This window comes from Sinocyclocheilus grahami, unplaced genomic scaffold (assembly GCF_001515645.1).
Source record: "Sinocyclocheilus grahami isolate Dianchi unplaced genomic scaffold, SAMN03320097.WGS_v1.1 scaffold128.1, whole genome shotgun sequence".
Classification (NCBI taxonomy): domain Eukaryota; kingdom Metazoa; phylum Chordata; class Actinopteri; order Cypriniformes; family Cyprinidae; genus Sinocyclocheilus; species Sinocyclocheilus grahami.
This window is the reverse complement of record NW_015505307.1, coordinates 37,363-57,214: the sequence shown is the minus strand read 5'-3', so window position 1 is coordinate 57,214 and position 19,852 is coordinate 37,363. Positions and strand designations below refer to the sequence as shown.

The window sequence follows — 19,852 nt, the reverse complement described above, 5'->3', positions numbered from 1 at the left end:
TTAAAAAGAAGAGCATTTATTTAAAATAGAAATCTTTTCTAACAATATACACTACCATTCAAAATTTGGGGTCAGTAAATTTGTATTCTTTCTTTTTTTGAAAGAAATTAAAACTTTCATTCAGCAAGGTTGTGTTAAATTGTTAAGACGTGATACCAAAGATTTATATTGTTAGAAAAGATTAATATTTTGAATAAATGCTGTTCTTTTCAACTTTTTATTCATCAAAGAATCCTGAAAAAAGTATCACAGTCTCCCAAAAAAATATTTGGCAGCACAACTGTTGCCAACGTTGATAAATCTAATAATAATCAGCATTTTAGAATGATTTCTTAAGGATCATGTGACACTTTATACTGGAGTAATGGCTGATGGAAATTCAGCTTTTCATCACAGAAATAAATTATATTTTAAAGGATATTAAAATAGAAACCATTATTTTATATTGTAATAACATTTTGCAAGATTACTGTTTTTTTCTGTATTTTTGATCAAATAAATGCAGCCTTGATGAGCATAAGAGACTTCTTTAAAAAACATTACAAGTCTTACTGATCCCAAACTTTTGAACGGTATAGTGTGTGTGTATGTATATATATATATACTTTTTTATATAAATATAATATAATAAATATAATATAATATAATTTCATGAGATCCAGCGAGTGGGACTTACCCTAAAGTCTACCCGTTATGCTATCAGTACACAAGAGCTGGGTGTCATTTGTCTCTGCAGTGAGCACTGCTTGAAAAGAACTGCTCTTGTTCTCGTAACCAAACTTAAGGCGGGGCTATTTTTCGCGATCCAATAAAAAAAGAGTTCGGCTGTGAAGTCCGCCGTCTATGGCGGAAATTTCTGTCAATCAAAAATAGTAGCCTAGCAAGGTTGTTTCACGATGTAAACTAAAAGTGGGCCTTCTCGGATCCTTACAAAAGCCAAAGTATGTCAGCTTCTTTTTTTCACTTTCAAGACATTTATCACACATTTAACAAACGTCCAGCTGTAATACATACATGCTAACTTCAGTCTAAAACCGCGTTTATCCGGAATAAACATTCTGACATGTCGTCCTGGCTGTTTACCCTGTAACTCTTGACTGTATAGTTGTTTTATATAGTTGAACTTCTGTTCGTTTTTTTAAACCTAGTTTCTATGGCAACAAAAGACGCTGTTCCAGAGAACTCGTTCCTTTTCATTTGAATTCAAACCAGTGAAAGTCAACGGAAAAAGAACGCGGCCACTGATGTTTGTTTACATTTCAAAAACAGCTGTTTCTAGTGATGTTGTGTAATCGAACAGTAAATATGATTGTTTCTCTCAAAGGTCTTTTATCTGTTCCACTCTGAGGGTTCAGATGTCATGTGTTATTATTTTGTAACTTGATATTTAAAATTCTGCGTAGTCATAGATTATCATAAACAAACAGGAGACGCAGTGAATGTCATTTGAGTAATTAAGAAGAACTAGATAAGTTAAAATGTCTTCAGTGGAAAAATCTATCCGTCTGTCTGTCTGTCTGTCTATCTATCTGTCTGTCTGTCTGTCTGTCTGTCTGTCTATCTATCTATCCGTCTGTCTGTCTGTCTGTCTGTCTATCCGTCCGTCTATCCGTCTCTCTGTCTGTCTATCCGTCCGTCTATCCGTCTCTCTGTCTGTCTATCCGTCCGTCTATCCGTCTCTCTGTCTGTCTATCCGTCCGTCTATCCGTCTCTCTGTCTGTCTATCCGTCCGTCTATCCGTCTCTCTGTCTGTCTATCCGTCCGTCTATCCGTCTCTCTGTCTGTCTATCCGTCCGTCTATCCGTCTCTCTGTCTGTCTATCCGTCCGTCTATCCGTCTCTCTGTCTGTCTATCCGTCCGTCTATCCGTCTCTCTGTCTGTCTATCCGTCCGTCTATCCGTCTCTCTGTCTGTCTATCCGTCCGTCTATCCGTCTCTCTGTCTGTCTATCCGTCCGTCTATCCGTCTCTCTGTCTGTCTATCCGTCCGTCTATCCGTCTCTCTGTCTGTCTATCCGTCCGTCTATCCGTCTCTCTGTCTGTCTATCCGTCCGTCTATCCGTCTCTCTGTCTGTCTATCCGTCCGTCTATCCGTCTCTCTGTCTGTCTATCCATCCGTCTATCCGTCTCTCTGTCTGTCTATCTATCCATCTGTCTGTCTTTCTATCTATCTGTCTGTCTATCCATCTGTCTATTAAACCAGCTGTTAAAATAGATTAGAGAAGTAGGTTTGTCTTACCATGCTCTAAATTATCTTTTCATTTGAATTCAAACCATTGAAAGTCAACAGAACGTGTGAAAGAACGCGGACACTGATGTTTGTTTACATTTCAAAAACAGCTGTTTCTAGTGAAATTCGGCATTGCATCACTTGCTCGCCAATGGATCCTCTACAGTGAATGAGTGCTGACAGATTGAGAGTCCAAACAGCTGAAGAAAACATCAATTAAAATCCTGTGAAGAAAAAAGCTGCGCGTTTGTAATAAACGAATCCATTGTTAAGACTTTTTTAACTTCCAACCATCGCTTCTGGCTAAAATACAAGCCCTCTATCCATAACATTCCTTCCTCAAGTGGAAAAGTCGTCTCGTCTGAATCGGGATAGAAATATGCACAGATCAAGCACCGTTTACAAGCGAAAACAGTTCTAAATAAATATGTTGGTGGAATTTGATGTTAGAGGACAACAAAGGGATACCACTTAAAATCACTAATATGACTGATATGTCATGCTTCTCTATAAATAAATATAATGTGCATATAAAATGTGAGTTATCTTTTGTCACTGTGATTCTTTCACTCAGCAGATTACGGATGACCTCTTGACCTCGTTGGCAGGAAGCTAGTCAGACCATGGCTGCTGGTGCTGCAGTCGGAGAGGGTCAGATCCAACGGTTTATCAGAGATCTGCATGGTACGGATGTGCGTTGGCTTTCATGAGAGAGGCAGAGCTATTGTTTAGAGAGTGAAAAGAGACACATGGTCCACGGTGGAGCACGTGCAGTTGCAGTCCTCAGGGTGCTGGCTTTCAACATGGGGGAAAGAGAAATGCAAAACGAGAGAGACCTGCGTGTCAGAGTTTATCCCTCATGTGTGCCGTTTCAGTTCCTGAGGTGGATGAAAGGCGCGTGGAAGACATACAACCAAAAATGGGCTAAAGAAGGAGAAAAAACACTTCTTAAACCTTTGAAAAAAATGACTATAAAATTATTAATTACAGTGTGTTGCTCTGTAATTGTTTTAAAATGTGCATTTACATATCTTTGTCATTTTTATTGTCATACTTGCTTTATTCTGATGGTCTTTTCTTACAGATGCTGTTTCAGAACTGACAAAAGAGTATAAGGAGAACGGCGAGCCCATTACAGATGACAGCTCCAACCTGCACAAGTTCGCCTACAAACTGGAGTACCTGCTACAGGTCAGAGACATAGACACGGAAAAAAGATGTAAACGGGCTCCCAAACTTCTTATTTGATTGATCAAACTAGTTAGAAATGCATATGATTACATCGTATTTGTTGTGTAAATTCTCATGCAGCCTGACCAACAAAACAGTATCGCATACTCACCTGCCAATCAACCATTGTGCTAAAACAAGGATTTTAAACTTTACTGTTATGTGTGGGTTTACAAGAAAAACGTAATCAAGATGCAAATGTAAAATGATGTCTTAAAAATAGGGCTGGGTATCGTTCAAAAATGTTATTATATTGATACCGATACCCTGACTTCGATACCGGTTCCTGAACGATACTTTTTTCTATACCAATTTTATGAAATCAAGTTTAACAAGATTACATTATCTAAAAAAAAAAAAACTTTGGTTTTATTTTCAGCTTGTTGAGACTCATCTCCTGAGCCACTGCACAAAGGAACAAAATGTAACCAACACAATAAATCAGTGCAAATAGTTTTAATAAAGCTCAAATAGTCTTCAGTTTACACATCTGTTAGGCTACATTTACACTAGTGCGTGTTCGTTTTAAAACGCATAGCTCAGACAGAATAATGATTTCTATTTATTTTCCACTGATTTGCTGATGCAGCTTCCAGCGCTGTCTGCCTGTGTTCTCTCTTCCATGATTGCTGCTCTGACTCAGAGTCAGCAGTAATAACATATTTCATTTCAGCAACATTACATGGCCAAAACACACATTAGACGGCAATCGGAAGTAATTACAAACACTCGATGGTGGTTTAAAGTGAGTTTTGAGTAAAAATGGAATATAAATCTTATTTATTGTCTTATGTAGCATGATGCTACAGTTTGCATGAACGGTCATATAACACGCACTTTCGGTCGTGTAACGTTAGTATGAACGGACATCTGCATATGATCGGAATGCCACGCAGCTCCCGCACTACTCTCCATAGGAAATGAATGACTGAATGACTGGTCTGTCGTTTGTCGGAGATAGTGGAAAGCCGGCTTGAAACGCAGTGGAAACGCCAGTATGACGAGTATCGTTTTCATTTTAAAACATAAATGCACCAGTGTAAATGTAGCCTTACATCTAAGGGGGCTGGGACGCATTCGCACTACAGCCTCACGTGTGCGCCACATCTCTGAGTGTAACTGGTGTAAACTAGTAGGTGTATTCAACAGTGTTGGGGGTAACGTGTTACAAGTAACGTGAGTTATGTAATCAGATTACTTTTTTCAAGTAACTAGTAAAGTAACGCATTGCTCTGTAATTTACAAGAGAATATCTGAGTTACTTTTGTAAATAAGTAACGCAAGTTACTTTTTTTTCCAATGTATTGATTGACAGCTCTCCTGTTGAGAGAAATCAGAAGATGTTACTGTAGTTCTAAATTAAATATGAATATGCGTTAATTCATCTCACTCACACACAAAAAACACACAGATTCAGTATTCCTAAAATTTATAAAAAAATGCAACTCAGAATATGACGCAAACCTGCAATAATTAAATGTTAAACAACACAAATATCATTTATGTATTTAATCCCATTCTATTTGCTTCTGACCTTCGATGATCCAGTTCAATCATACTAATAAGCACAAATGACTCTAGACAAACACTTGTGTGTCTTTTTTTATTGCTGAAGTATGTTGAAATGTCTTCTTGTGCATTCTACTGTACGGACGTAAATTTACTTTCCCTTCAGCCTGAGACTTATTCATTTCACTTTTGGTGTGAAAAGGCTTTTATATTTGCCAAAGATAGAACTTTTTTATTTTAAAAACGAACAAGCAAGCCCTGTCCGGATTTAAAAAGTAACGCAAAAGTAACGTAACGCATTACTGTCAGTTTCCATAAAAAGTAACTAAGTAAAGTAATTAGTTACTTTCTTAGGGAGTAACGCAATATTGTAATGCATTACTTTTAAAAGTAACTTTCCCCAACACTGGTGTTGAAATTGACGCGGACCGACTGTGCAGGCCGATCGGCGTATTACAGTACCACGAGAGCTGAAGAGAGCAGACTTCTCCGTGCGCTTTCGAATCGGTCTCGCGGATGTCAAACACTTATTGATCTGCGCCGCACCTCTTCTAGTCGAACACACTGGCTAGTGCTGCAGGCTTATTGGCTCACTGACGCTGATGAGATAAACCCCTTAGGTATCGAAATTTGGTACGGAACGACGAGACGTTTTTCGATACTCGATGGTATCAAGGCATTTCGGTCGGTGCCTAAAAAGTATCAAACTCGATACCCAGCCCTACTTAAAAATGAAACAAAATTAAGTGAGTTTATGCTCAAAGCAAGAACAATAATTGGCTAAAGGGCTATGAAATGTTTTCCCTTTAAATTAATTTGTTTTGTACGGTGACCGAGAGAGCTCAATGCACTGCAACTTAAGAAAACACATGCAAATAGAAAAAGCACCAGCAAATTAAGAAAATATCTTCATCAGTTTGACAACACATGTTCTGCAAATTCTCACAATGCGACCAAATACAGAAATGCGCTGCAAATCCTCACAACACAATTAAATACAGAAATGCACTTCGAATACACACAACACAACCAAATACAGAAAAGCGTTGCATGTAGCACAGACCACAACGGAAATTTTTCTAGGGGACCCCAACAACCCTTACGAAAATTAACTATTTTTATTAAAGTAAAAGTGTATTAATGATGTTTTTGGTGTTTGCAATTTTACCATTACCATTTTTTTTGGAGTGATTACCATTTGTGTATCTACGACACACGTATCATGGTTAAACTATGGTTAGTGTAATTTGTGATTACCATGGTTTAACTATAGTAGCCATGTCTGTGCGTATTTGCGGCGCATTTCTGTATCTGGTTGTGTTGTGAGTCTTTGCAGCGCATTTGTTGTCAAACTGATGAAGATATTTTCTTAATTCACTGGTGTTTTTTTCATTTGCAGCGCGTTGAGCTCTCTCGGCCACCGTAGTTTTGTGTGCTTTATTTGTATTTCTGGTGCTTTATTTTTGTGTATTATCAACATGCAGTGACAGACTGATGTGATTAGTCACATAATGGGAAACCCTCGCTTTGATTAAACCCAACTACAAGTGATCACAGGACATGCATGTTAATATCAGATGTAAATGACAGTTGTCTCTGCCGACTCACTTGAGATCTGATCATCCGTGACGGATGCTAATACCAGGTGTGAAGCAGGCCATATGGATACACTCAAAACCCGTAATCGTGCAAGATGAGATCTCCCGCTGTCCTGAAAGGACTTGAAACTTTTTAATTTAAACTTCTTTGAGCCTGCTTTTAAGATGTTTCTCAGTCATTTATCTGAAGTGTTATGTTATTGTTATATTGCTCAGTTCGGCCAGAAGGAGAAAACAACATTTCTGGGATCCAGAAAAGACTACTGGGATTATTTCAGCGACTGCCTGGCCAAAATCAAAGGAGCAAACGATGGAATCCGCTTTGTTAAATCAATTTCAGAGGTTAGTATCTCTCTCATTCACTTCCTACATGCATCTGAGGAGTGTGTTCCTGTGTGACATGCTAAATATTTTTATTATAACAAAATCATTTATAATAATAATAACAATAATGTAGGTGTATGAAAAATATGAGTAGGTAATATAAATTTTATATTACTATATAATATGGACATTTGATAGATGAATGTAATAATGATAATATTATATTTATTAATATTAATTCATAAATAATAAATACTCATTTATAATATAATAATAATATTGCTAATAATAAACTTTATTTAAAGCACCTTCAAAAGTAGCTTCTCAGAGCACTTTACATAGTAAAAACAACAATGTTAACAATAAAAACATTACAAACTAATGCAAATGCATAAACGTAAGAAATAAAAATATATAAACCCGTGTCATTCACATTCACTTATTCTCAACATTAAAGGGTTAGTTCACCCAAAAATGAAAATTCTGTCATTAATTACTCACCGTCATGTCGTTTCAAACCCGTAAGACCTTCGTTCATCTTCAGAACACAAATTAAGATATTTTTGATGGAATCTGAGAGCTGTCTGACCCTGCATAGACAGCAATGCGACTGAAATGTTCCCAAGTCCAGAAACATAGCAAGGAGATCGGTAAAATAATCCATGTGACATCAGTGGCTCAATTATACGAAGCTACGAGAATACTTTTTGTGCGCAAAAAAAAATTAATAAATAACGACTTTATTCAACATTTAGGTTGTTATGTAAGAAATAAAAATATATAAACCCGTGTCATTCACATTCACTTATTCTCAACATTAAAGGGTTAGTTCACCCAAAAATGAAAATTCTGTCATTAATTACTCACCGTCATGTCGTTTCAAACCCGTAAGACCTTCGTTCATCTTCAGAACACAAATTAAGATATTTTTGATGGAATCTGAGAGCTGTCTGACCCTGCATAGACAGCAATGCGACTGAAATGTTCCCAAGTCCAGAAACATAGCAAGGAGATCGGTAAAATAATCCATGTGACATCAGTGGTTCAATTATACGAAGCTACGAGAATACTTTTTGTGCGCAAAAAAAATTAATAAATAACGACTTTATTCAACAATTAGGTTGTTATTACAGATCTCCTTGCTGGTCAGACAGCTCTCAGATTCTATCAAAAATATCTTAATTTGTGTTCCGAAGATGAAGAGTAATTAATGACAGAATTTTCATTTTTGGGTGAACTATCCCTTTAACAACTAACAATACTACTAATGTGACTAATATTTTATTATTCATTTATAATAATTGCATATGCATGAAAAAGCAGTAAATGTCCATGCTCACTACCCTTTTTTTATTTAGTTGTATTACTGGACATCTCTTAACAAAGCATGTCCGTAGACACACACTTTTTGTTTAAACAAACCTTCCTATCAGATTTGTACAGTTCCGTTTTGTCACTGAAATACAAGAGATTTTTGTGATACCATTGATCAGGTTGTTCCGTGTCTGCCCACATTATATGCTGATCTAAATGCCATGTTCTTTTTAAAAGTGCCACTTCCCCATGAACACTGTTTGATATTGTCCACGGTCAAATTTGTTTTTGTATTGTCTTGACACTGAACTCTGCTAATGTGGTGACCAGCTTCCTTATCTTGTGGTGAGGTCAGTTTCGGTGGCAGATACGCTGAATTTTGGGAATTAAATTTGAGTAACAGTAGGTTAATTATTCAGCTTTGACTGATTACTAGTTGTACTCTGTGTCTGTATGCATGTGTAAATATGGGCATTTCATTATGCCACACAGAAAAAGTCAAACATCCATCAATTTAAAAGAAAAAAATAGTGTCTTTTAACAATATTAAAAGTTATTTGCCTTAAATATTAAGCAACCACCCAAAACATCCTAGCAGTCACTTGCAACACCTTGAAAAATGAAATGTCCGATATGTTTTGGAACACTGCAGATACTTGAGTGGCAGTGAAAGCGTTGTTCTTTTTCTGTCTTAGCTCAAGACGTCTCTGGGTAAAGGCAGAGCATTTATCCGTTACTCACTCGTGCATCAGCGGCTGGCTGACACACTCCAGCAGTGCCTCATGAACCACAGGGTCACCAGGTAACACTTCACTGTCATCTCACCTGTCATGCTACCCATCTTTCTTAATAAATATAGAATTTAGTATTCAGACCCTTAGTCTAAGTCTTTGATTGTTTGAATTCCAAATATTACATTGAAATGTCCTTTTGAAATTATTAAATTGTTTTTTTAATGAAGACAATGAAATGTGTGTCAGTGCAATGTTTCTACATGTATGTGTATTAAAAAAATATTCACATGATTGGATTTTATATTAATGCAGTAATTGTTAAAAGTTTGGAAACATTACGATTTTAACATGTTTTTGATGAAGTCTCTTATGCTCACCAAGTTTTCAAAAATACAATAAAAACAGTAATATTGTGAAATATTATTACCATTTAAAACAAATGTTTTCTATTTCAATATAATTTAAAATATAATTTATTTCTGTGATGCAAAGCTGAATTTTCAGCATCATTACTCCAGTCTTCAGTGTCACATGATCCTTCAGAAATCATTCTAATATGCTGATTTGCTGCTCAAGAAACATTTCTTATTATTATCAATGATGAAAACAGTAGTGCTGCTTAAATATGCGGAAACCTTGATATGCTACCATTCAAATTTTTATTGTGTGTGTTTGAGTGCGTGTGGTTTTTTAAATAGAAATGAATGCTTTTATTTAGCAAACATGCATCCGATTAATAAAAAATGACAGTAAAAACAATAATGTTACAAAAGATTCAATTTCAAATAGACTCTGTTCTTTTGAACTTTCTATTCATCAAAGAATACTGAAAAAAATAGCAAAGTAGAGTGGAAGACTGGAGTAATGATGCTGAAAATTCAGCATTATATCACAGGAATAAATTACATTTTAAAATCTATTCACATAGAAAACAAATTGTAATAATATTTCACAATATTTCTTGCTTTGATACAATAATTGCAGCCTTGCTGAGCATAAGAGACTTCATTAAAAACAATTAAAAATCCTAATGTTTCCAAACTTTTAACAAGTACTGTATACAATATGGACATTTGAATAATAGTTATCATGATAATAATGAACTTTTATGGTGTATGAAACATATGAATATATATTATAGATTTACAAAAATTTTATAAAATACTTTAAATGGACATTTGAAAAATAAATGTCGTCATAATCAACTATTACTGCACCTTTAAAAGCAGCTTCTTAAAGTACAGCCTTAACAACAAAAACATTACAAACTAATGAAAATAATAAAACATGCAATAAAAAAAAAATACATAATGTGTAGATGTGCATTGCATATATGATACAATGTGTGATTGTATTTTAAACATGGCAGTAAATTAAATCTGTTACTTTATAAATTATTTAAAATGGAAATACAACTTGATATTGAATCAAGTTTTTAATCAAGGTTACAATCAAATAACTTTTTGTAATTCAACATCTGTATGCCAAAGTTTAGCAAACACACAAAATGTTTTCATGCAGCATTTCTGCGATTATGGAGAAATTACACCTGAAATAGGTTGTGCCATTAGCGTAGATGCATGATTATTCATGCTAATGTCCGTGTTCACCATCTAAACCAAAAAAGGTGAAAACTTGTGCATAAGCTGCCATTTCCGCATGTTCTATTTACAGTATTTTAACAACACACAACTTAATTCAGTAGAAACAATACTGAGAGTGCTTCCCCCGTAGTTTTACTTCTTTAAATGGGCTTCCCTCTTTAAAGAAAACGCCTTTACATTTTTACTCAAGGTTTATGGGTCTGTGCTATGCATGTGTATACAAGCTTAATATAATAAGGTCTTACTGCAGACCTTTCTGCATGCTGTTTGTATTTGCATGTAGGTACGTAAATTTAGCAAACTAAGTTAATCGAGAACTGTCACAAACTGTTGTGCAAGAGGTTGTTGTAAGTTGCATTAGCTTATACACTACCGTTCAAAAGTTTTGGATCAGTAAGACTTGTAATGCTTTTTAAAGAAGTCTCTTATGCTCATCAAGGCTGCATTTATTTGATCAAAAATACAGAAAAAAACAGTAATCTTGCAAAATGTTATTACAATATAAAATAATGGTTTCCATTTTAATATCCTTTAAAATATAATTTATTTCTGTGATGCAAAGCTGAATTTCCATCAGCCATTACTCCAGTATAAAGTGTCACATGATCCTTAAGAAATCATTCTAAAATGCTGATTATTATTAGATTTATCAATGTTGGCAACAGTTGTGCTGCCAAATATTTTTTTGGAAACCGTTACTTTTTTCAGGATTCTTTGATGAATAAAAAGTTGAAAAGAACAGCATTTATTCAAAATATAAATATTTTCTAACAATATAAATCTTTGGTATCACGTCTTAACAATTTAACACAACCTTGCTGAATGAAAGTTTTAATTTCTTTCAAAAAAAGAAAGAATAAAAATGTACTGACCCCAAACTTTTGAACGGTAGTGTATAATGTTAGAAAATATTTCAATTTTAAATAAATGCTCTTCTTTTTAACTTTTTATTCATCAAAGAATCCTGAAAAAAAGTATCACAGGTTCCAAAAAAATATTAAGCAGCACAACAGTTTCCAGCACTGATAATAAATCAGCATATTACAATGATTTCTGAAGATCATGTGACACTGAAGACTGGAGTAATGATGCTGAAAATTCAGCTTTGCATCACAGGAATACATTAGATTTGAATGTATATTAAAATAGAAAAACTTTATTTTACATCGTAATAATATTTCACAATATCAAATTTTTTCCTGTATTTTTGATCAAATAAATGCAGCCTTGATGAACATAAGAAACTATTTTTTTTCCAGTACAAATATCTAAACATCCTTAAGTCAAGATTCATTTGAAGATATTGAACAAAATGAAGTGAGCTTTGATTTTGCTTTTCAAGTAAATGTATCTTTATTTAAATGCATCTTTATTTATATTTTTGCACTGGGAAACAAGAAACAAATTATGATGAAGAAAACCTTTTTTTTTTTGCAGTGTGATCAGAAGGTAGTCTAAACATTATTTCCATATTATAGTTGTATTCAAGTTTAAGTTTCTTTGTAAAATGAATTAAAAAGTAATGAAGATGTGTTGGAAGCTTTATTTTCAAACTTTGAAGCATTGCTAATATAAGAAAACATATTGATGTGTTGCATTCATTTTATTCTTTAAATTTTCTTTACTTGGTCTTAAAAAGTCTTAAATTTACCTTCATAAAAACCTGCAGAAACCCTGAATGTAATAAGATTTGGAGTGCCATCATTTTTATTTCTTATTGAAGAACTAGACTGTTTTCCAAGGCTTTTTTTTTCTTCTGTAGTGACTGGTATAATTCCCGGAGTCCATTTCTCAAACCCCATCTCAGTGTGGACATCATTAATTACCTCTATGAGCTCAATGATGTTCAATTTGATGTGGCATCCAGGGGTCATGACCTTGACTCAGAGTGGCCCACTTTTGCAAGGTAAGAACACACTATAATTTTTGCAATTTCTATTATAAATAATAAAACATCAACAGTATATTACTACAAAAACAATGGCACACATATAATGCTACTAATTTATGGTCCATTTGCCATTTAGTATTTATGATCCATTTGCCATGACTGGAAATAGTATGTGTGTGGATGTGTTTGAATAAGCTGATTAATGTTCAATTAACTTAATTTAAAGTTAATTTAAAAAATGTCTCACAGTAGGACACTGGGAAGGACTAGCTCCCCCAGTCACATGTGGAAACCACCGAGTCGTAGTTCCAGCATCAACAGTCTGGCCAGTACATACTCACAGGTACCAGCACACCTTTTGAAGGTCCCTGTTGTCATGAATCATTCTAAACTTTACACTACTGTTTTATATCCAGTAGATGGCAGTGTTCAAGCAATCTCTCTTTCTTTCATTCTATGTATATTCCCTCTCTCAAAATTTCTTTCAAACATTGTAGCAGGCCCATGAGTTCCCTGGGAGTCCAGACTTTGGACCTGGGCTTCTATCCGACATGTCTGTCCAAAACTCCAGTGGACTTAATGATTCTTCCATCAGTGCTATAGACGAACTCCGTCTGGAGCTGGACCAGTCTGAATTAAAGCAAAGAGAGCTACTCGACCAGGTTCAGCAGTTTGGCAGAGAGACAGGTGAACTCCACGGGGTTGTGGTAGAACTCCAAAGGCAGCTGGACGTCTCTCTAGCTGCCCAAGGTAACCATCAGGAGCTCCAGCGGAACCTGGAGGTGCTAGCTGAGAGCGAACAAGCACTATTCCATGAGCTGGAGGTCTTAAGGGGACGCGAGACTATCAGGGAGGCCTCCTATAAGGACCTCCAGGACATGTTGGCAGCAGCAGAACGGAAAAATGAGGAACTGATGGCCAGGCTAGATGGAGTATTGAATGAGAAAGGCCAGAGGGCAGCCAGTGACTTCAACTCTGCCCAAAAGATTCACGAGCTGTTAAATGAATTGAAAGAGGCTGAGAAGGGAAGGATAGATGCTCTGGCAGAAGGAGAAGAGAGGAGGAGGCAGGCAGAACAGCTGGCTGAGAAAATCAGAATAAAGGATGAAGCACTCAAAGAGGCTGAAGTGAAAATGGCAGCTTGGATGGAAAAGGGTGAGCAACTGCAAACCAGGGCAGAAGAGCACTGTAATGTCATGGACAAACTTCAAGGGGCACTTGCAGTGCGAGAGAAGGACACCAGCAACCTGCAAATGCAACTGCAAGATCTCCAGCACTCTCAGGAAACAATGGAAAAGCAGGCCAAAGTGGAGTGGAAGGAAATGCAAGAGGATAAAGAAGAGCTTGAGAAGAAGGTGAGTGGCCTGGAAGAGCTGTTGCAAACATTACGGGCACAGCTGAAGGCTAAGGAGTCCAATCTTCTCTCCAGTATCAAGAGAGTCCAGTATTTGGAGAAGGAATCAGAGAAGCTTAACAGTGACAAACAGAATCTGAGAGAAACCATATCTGCACTGGAGAACAGCACCAAAGAGCAGTCCAAGAAGATTGAGGAATACAAAGATAGCTGTGGCAAGCTAATGGAGGAAAACAGCAAGCTCCTCCAGATGGTGAACAAGAATGAAGAGACCAAGAAGGAGTTGCTTAAAAACAAATCTTCTCTGGAGAGTGAGCTGGCTGGATTGAAGGCCTCAGAGAAGCACTTGCGAGCGCAAATTGATGATGCCAAAGTGACTGTGGATGAAAGAGAGCAGCGGCTCAGAGAGGAGAACAGAAGTCTGGATGAAAGGCTACATAAGGCCAACATGCAGTTGGAGGAATCCGAAAGTTCAATTCGCCAATGGAAACTGGAGAACAAGGACCTCATGGAGGTTCAGGTGACTCTTAGGGCATCTCTCGCAGCCATGCAGGAGGAGATACGCAACATCAACAGCCAGATTGCTGAACTTGAGAGGAGTCTTGGAGCAGCGAGATGCAATGAGGCAAACCTGACCACACAACTTAAAGATAAGGATTCCGAACTGGAGGATCGGGAGAAGCTCTGTGAGGAGCTCCAGGGAAGGGTGGAAGAACTTGAAGGTCAGGAGAGGGATTTGGAAATGGAGAAGACAAAGGCAGAAAGAGCCTTTGTTAAACAGACAGAGATGATTAAGACTCTTGAGGCCCAGAGGACAGCTGTGGAGAAGGTCCAACTTGAGCAGAGTGCATGCCATGCTAAAGAGACCCAAGAGATGGCCTCAAAAGTGACTCTCCTGGAAGATCAGCTGGGACTGAGTGTGAAAGAGGTTTCTAGGCTTCAAGAGGAGGTGCTCGATCTCAGGGCTAAACTTTACAGTGCTGTGGAGGAAAAGGACAAGACCCAAGCAAAGCTGGAGGTCACCGAGGCTTCCTGTGCAGAACTACGAACCTTGACTGAGCAGTTGAAGAAGCAGGCAGAGGAGCAGAATCGACTGCATGTGAAAGAGCTGCTGCAGTCTAGCGAACGGGTCGATGCCATAGCTTTGCAACTGAATCAGGAGACATCCACATGCAAGAAAACAACCGCTGAACTCACTTCAGTCCAAGAGGAGCTGGCGGAGCTCAAGTCCCAGAATGAAAGGTTGGTTCTGGAGAATGCTGAGACCAGAGAAGGTGTCCATCGGGTCAACACAGAAATGGCAGAGTTGGGAATGACAATTTGCAAGCTCACCGCAGAGCGGGAAGAGGCCCGGAAACAATGGGCTGCCGAAGCTGCTCGGATCCAGGAACTTCAACAGCAGGGAGTAAAGGAAACGGAGCGACTTAATGCTAGCTTGGTGGCTCTTCACCAAGAAAACTCTAGTCTACAAGAAGAGATCCAGCAGACGGAGAAACTTTCAGAAACTATGCTGGAGCTAAAGGAGCTGCTGGACAAAACCGAGGGTGAACGGGACACTGCTCGTGAAGAGATCGCGGCAGTGAAATTTCAGATGAGCACGGAGAGCATGACTTTCAAAAACCAGATAAAGGTAAAATGAGTTCAGAATCATCAGTCATTATCACTTCAAATCTATTCTGTCAAATACTTATGCTGCGTTCACGTCATGGTAAAATTACCATAATTACAAGTAGACAACTCTACTCTGTACAAGCTTTCTGAAATAATTTGTTTCTATGGTAACACTCATAATGCAAAATGCATTATAGAAGAAATATAAAACAGAAATATGTAATGTATATATATCTATCACAGCCTTTTTGGTTGTTTTTACATATCACACAGTTAAGTGAGAGAAATTGGTCATAATTCAAGTTCATGTGAATGCTATATAAAAGGCAGGAACTCATAATTACAGTATTTCTGTCTTGATATGAATGCAGCATTTTCAGTAGACTTTAGTGAAGTTTTATCTAATTTACTTTGTGATTAACAGAAATCCAAGTACTTTTCTTGTAAAATAGTGACTATTTTAGTATAGTATCTTTTTTTTTTAAATACTTTGTATTATTTCTTGATATAATTAGTATTTGTTTTTTAACATAGAGCATTAATGAAGAGATTAAGGGTTTGAAAACTCAGCTAGACATGGAGTTGAAGAAGACATCTGAGCTGGAGGCCAAATTATCCGAGTTAGAGGTATGCAAATGTTGAGCCAGGTTAGGATAGACTAACAACATCACTTTTAATACTTCTATTTCAATGATCTACATGATCATCAGATACTTTTTGCATACCAGCATGTGAATGATTATTATTCATCTCTGTTGGCTGATAACACTGGTATTAGTAGGAGATGAAGCTCTGATCTCTCGCTGCTCCTTTTGTACTTGTTCAGTGGAGACCCACTGTGCCAGACAGTGGAACAGAAGACAAGAGATTGGGGTTAATTGCCAGACAGTGATGAATAATTTGCTTCTCATTAAGTCTATAATTAGGAACAGTGCAGACTGTTACCTGCAGATATTTGTCAATTAGAGTATAAGTTCCACTGTAATTATTTTGTAAAATAATGCTCCTCCAGTTGTGCAGCTTTTTGCAACAATAAAGCTTGTTTTTTTTTTTGCTTAGTTATTTTTTTTTTTGCATAACTATTGAGTCAAATATACATTTACAATTATTTCTCTTTGAAAAACGTTATAATAGAAGCACAGTGGTACAGTGTATTTGATGGTAAAACCATGGTGCTGAATTATACCATTTTATGCACCATGGTATTTAAAATAATACCGCAAAACATGGTATTCCCTCACAAAAAGTTCTTAGGCAGTACCATGTTATTGCAGTGATTTTAGATGGTAATACTATTGTGCCTTGAAATGGACAATGGTAGGGAAATGCATGTATCTACATGGTGCTTTCAAGAATACCATGATACTACCAAAATACCATGGTACAAACAACCATGATGGAACCATAGACATTTTTGTAAGTGTTATGTTACATGTCCAAAATAGATTAGTTATGGTACATTTCTGTTAATGTTAACACATTGTTAAATGCTGTAATTTCAATAATACAGTAATGCATTTTTTATTATATTCCTTGGATAAGATGAAATAATCAAGATAAAATAAAACAAAACGAGAAAAAATAACTATACAGTGTCAGTGTATACAAATGTTTGATGTTTCTGTGTACAGATTGTGTTCATGCATTTGGCTGTTTGTTTGTGTATTTAGGCAGTAAATATTGAATACTCTCATCTGATTGAGGAGAAAGATTCTCACATCACTGACTGTGAGACTCAGATGCATGAGAGAGAGTGTGAGACACAGCAACTGCAAGAAAGTGTATCAAGGTGAGTGTTCAAAAACACAATAAAAGGGTTAATGCAGTACAGATAATGGATCTGCATGTGTAAAAGCCATCTCTAATGGATTTCCAAATGGATCTTCATAAGGATTTCATAGACCCTGGAAGAGATTCAGTTTTAGTAATCGGTTAGGTTATATTTGTATGCATTATTATGAGCTTCTATTTTCTTTTTCTCTCTCCCTTAGTACCAAAGAGGCTCTTAGTGAGGTACAGAAAGAGAGGGAAGAACTGAAGCAGAAATTGGATCAAGTGTTGACAGAGACTCAGAATCAGCATCTCCAGATGTCTGCTGAGCTGGAGGATCTGGGCCAAACCAAATTAAACCTGGAGGAACGGCTCATTGAACTTATCAGGTCTGTATATAGATCTTGTTTTAAAATTTAAACTTAAAAAAAAAAAAAATCTTAATGATGAAGCAAGCCCCTCAATTTCTTTTACTACTTTAGGCTTGCATGTCATCTTGTGCTACTTGAAATAAAAAGCTCTGGTCAGGCTTCAGAGGAGAGAAACTAAAAATAGACTAAAAACAATTTCACAGATGAAGCTACTTGTATTCTCAATGAGATGTTAAGAAAAGCTGATAATGGCTGTGTTCAGTGTCTGTATATCAAAATACAAGAAGCACAAATAAAAGCAGGTCAAGGGCCCGTACTCATCTGCTAGATTGTCTCAGTCTTTGTACATTCCTGCCACACTCACACACAAGCAGATGTTTGTTATTTGCTCTTTTTAAGTGCATGGCTTGTTGAGTTCTCATGGATTGTAAGGTAATTCACTTTAATTCTCAATGCAAAACAAAACTAAAATGTGAATGTCTAGAGAGCCAGACAGCTGAGATGAGAACACGACCGAACAAAAATAAAGATGCTGCTGCAACAAAAGTGTCTGAGATATTCAGGAACTCACATAAGCATTTCTTTTTTGATGAAATATGCCGTTCGGTGTGAATACAATTATTCACATAATCAAACAGCTGCAGATGTTATAAAACTCTATCCTTGACATGAAAAGGAAATGAACCATGAAAGGTGCTTTAAGTCATTGAGGACCCCAAGAGACAAAAGAGAACCTAAGAGATTCTGAGTCTTTGTTTCTCATCTCCTCCTTTCTCTCTGTGTTTCAGGGATAAGGATGCTCTGTGGAAGAAGTCGGATGCTCTGGAGTTCGAGCAGAAGCTGAGAGCGGAGGAGCAGTGGTGGCTGGTCGATAAAGAGGCCACACATTGTCTGGGCTGCCAGGGCCAGTTCACATGGTGGCTGCGGCGCCATCACTGCAGGTGGGCAATCTCACGAACACCTCACCCACTCTGATCTCAAGTTAGAAGTGAAGTGAAATGCAAAAACCTGCAGAAAATAAATGTGTGAATATTAATGTTAAGGAAAGTAGAAGTATTGTATGGAAGCCCGTTTCTGCCACTGAATAAAAAAATAAAAGAGGTAATTGTGACTTTTTATCTCACAATTCTGACTTTTTTTCTCAGAATTGCATGATACAAACTCGCAATTGCGAGTTAAAAAGTCATAATTGAGAGATATAAACTCGCAATTGCGAGATATAAACTCACAATTCTGACTTTTTTTTCTCAGAATTGAGATATAAACTCGCAATTCTGAGAACATATCAGTATTTTTCCCCCCTCAAAATTAGACTTTAACTCGCATTTGTGAGTTTATATATCACAATTCTGAGAAAAAAAGTCAGAATTGCAAGTTTTTATCTCGCATTTGTGACTTTATATCTCGCAATTCTGACTTTATTGTGAGTTTATATCACGCAATTCTGAGAAAAAAAAGTCAGAATTCTGATTTTATATCTCACAATTTTGTGAAAAAAGTCAGAATTGTGAGATAAAAAGTCGCAATTACCTTTTTTTTTTTTTTATTCAGTGGCGGAAACGGACTTCCATAGTATTGTACACATTTTTTGAAGAAAGATTTAGCAATCACACCACGTTAGTTTAGCGCACAGTGCTAATGTTTTTGTTGTGAAATGTTTTGCTGAAAAAATGGTTATATTTCTTGAAATGAAATTACACTATATTTGAAAGTGTGTATTGTAAAAAGCATTTATTCAACAAAATATTCATGCATTTTTAAGTGAGTTTTGAGTGTCCAAATCTGTCAGTATGTGCAGGTTTAGCACTGGAGGAATTTAAATTAAATCATTGTCTTTTTCTGGGCAAACATAACACATTTTTGTCTGTTTGCTTTGCTACCTGATCTGCATAATGACTTTAGTCAATCTGGCTGAAACAATGCAGGCAAAAATTGCAAATAAACACCATCACTTAGAGCAATTAATTCTTAGTCAATCCTCACCTCAGGTCTTTTAGACACATCCTGAGGTTTTATTGCAATTCTTTGAGTACATTGAAGGAATAGTTCACCCCAGAAAGAAAATTCACCCACAGGCAGTCCAAGATGTAGATGAGTTTGTTTCTTCATCGGAAGAACAGATTTGGAGAAATGTAGCATTCCATCACTTGCTCACCAATGGATCCTCTGCAGTGAATGGGTGCCGTCAGAATGAGAGTCTATAAACAGTTGATAAAAACATCACAATAATCCACACCACTCCAGTCAATCAACTAACCTCTGGTGAAGTGAAAAGCTGCGTGTTTGTAAGAAACAAATACATCAAGATTTTTTT

General features: G+C 36.6%; 2 protein-coding genes across 7 annotated transcripts in view; one reads left to right on the top strand and one right to left on the bottom strand.

The window, feature by feature from the left end:
• Nucleotides 1-729, bottom strand: part of LOC107590460 (chemokine XC receptor 1-like) — a 4,110-nt gene extending 3,381 nt beyond the window's left edge. Inside the window, exon 1 of the mRNA XM_016279203.1 lies at nt 677-729. The gene's annotated coding sequence lies outside the window, so the exon portion shown is untranslated. The remainder of the gene's footprint in view (nt 1-676) is intronic.
• A 133-nt stretch (nt 730-862) lies between these two features.
• LOC107590459 (FYVE and coiled-coil domain-containing protein 1-like) overlaps nt 863-19,852 on the top strand; it is a 32,999-nt gene continuing 14,009 nt past the window's right edge. For 4 of the 6 annotated variants that reach the window (XR_001609791.1, XR_001609792.1, XM_016279199.1 and 1 more), the window contains exons 1-12: nt 863-941; nt 2,803-2,912; nt 3,313-3,419; nt 6,782-6,907; nt 8,899-9,005; nt 12,304-12,447; nt 12,682-12,775; nt 12,930-15,416; nt 15,932-16,024; nt 17,068-17,186; nt 17,389-17,556; nt 18,327-18,479. Coding sequence is in view for 4 of the 6 variants with exons in the window: in XM_016279199.1 (XP_016134685.1) it covers nt 2,852-2,912; nt 3,313-3,419; nt 6,782-6,907; nt 8,899-9,005; nt 12,304-12,447; nt 12,682-12,775; nt 12,930-15,416; nt 15,932-16,024; nt 17,068-17,186; nt 17,389-17,556; nt 18,327-18,479 (3,659 nt within the window). In the remaining 2 variants the exon portion in view is untranslated. The remainder of the gene's footprint in view (nt 942-2,802; nt 2,913-3,312; nt 3,420-6,781; nt 6,908-8,898; nt 9,006-12,303; nt 12,448-12,681; nt 12,776-12,929; nt 15,417-15,931; nt 16,025-17,067; nt 17,187-17,388; nt 17,557-18,326; nt 18,480-19,852) is intronic. The other 2 variants (XM_016279201.1, XM_016279202.1) reach the window with 2 other exon arrangements.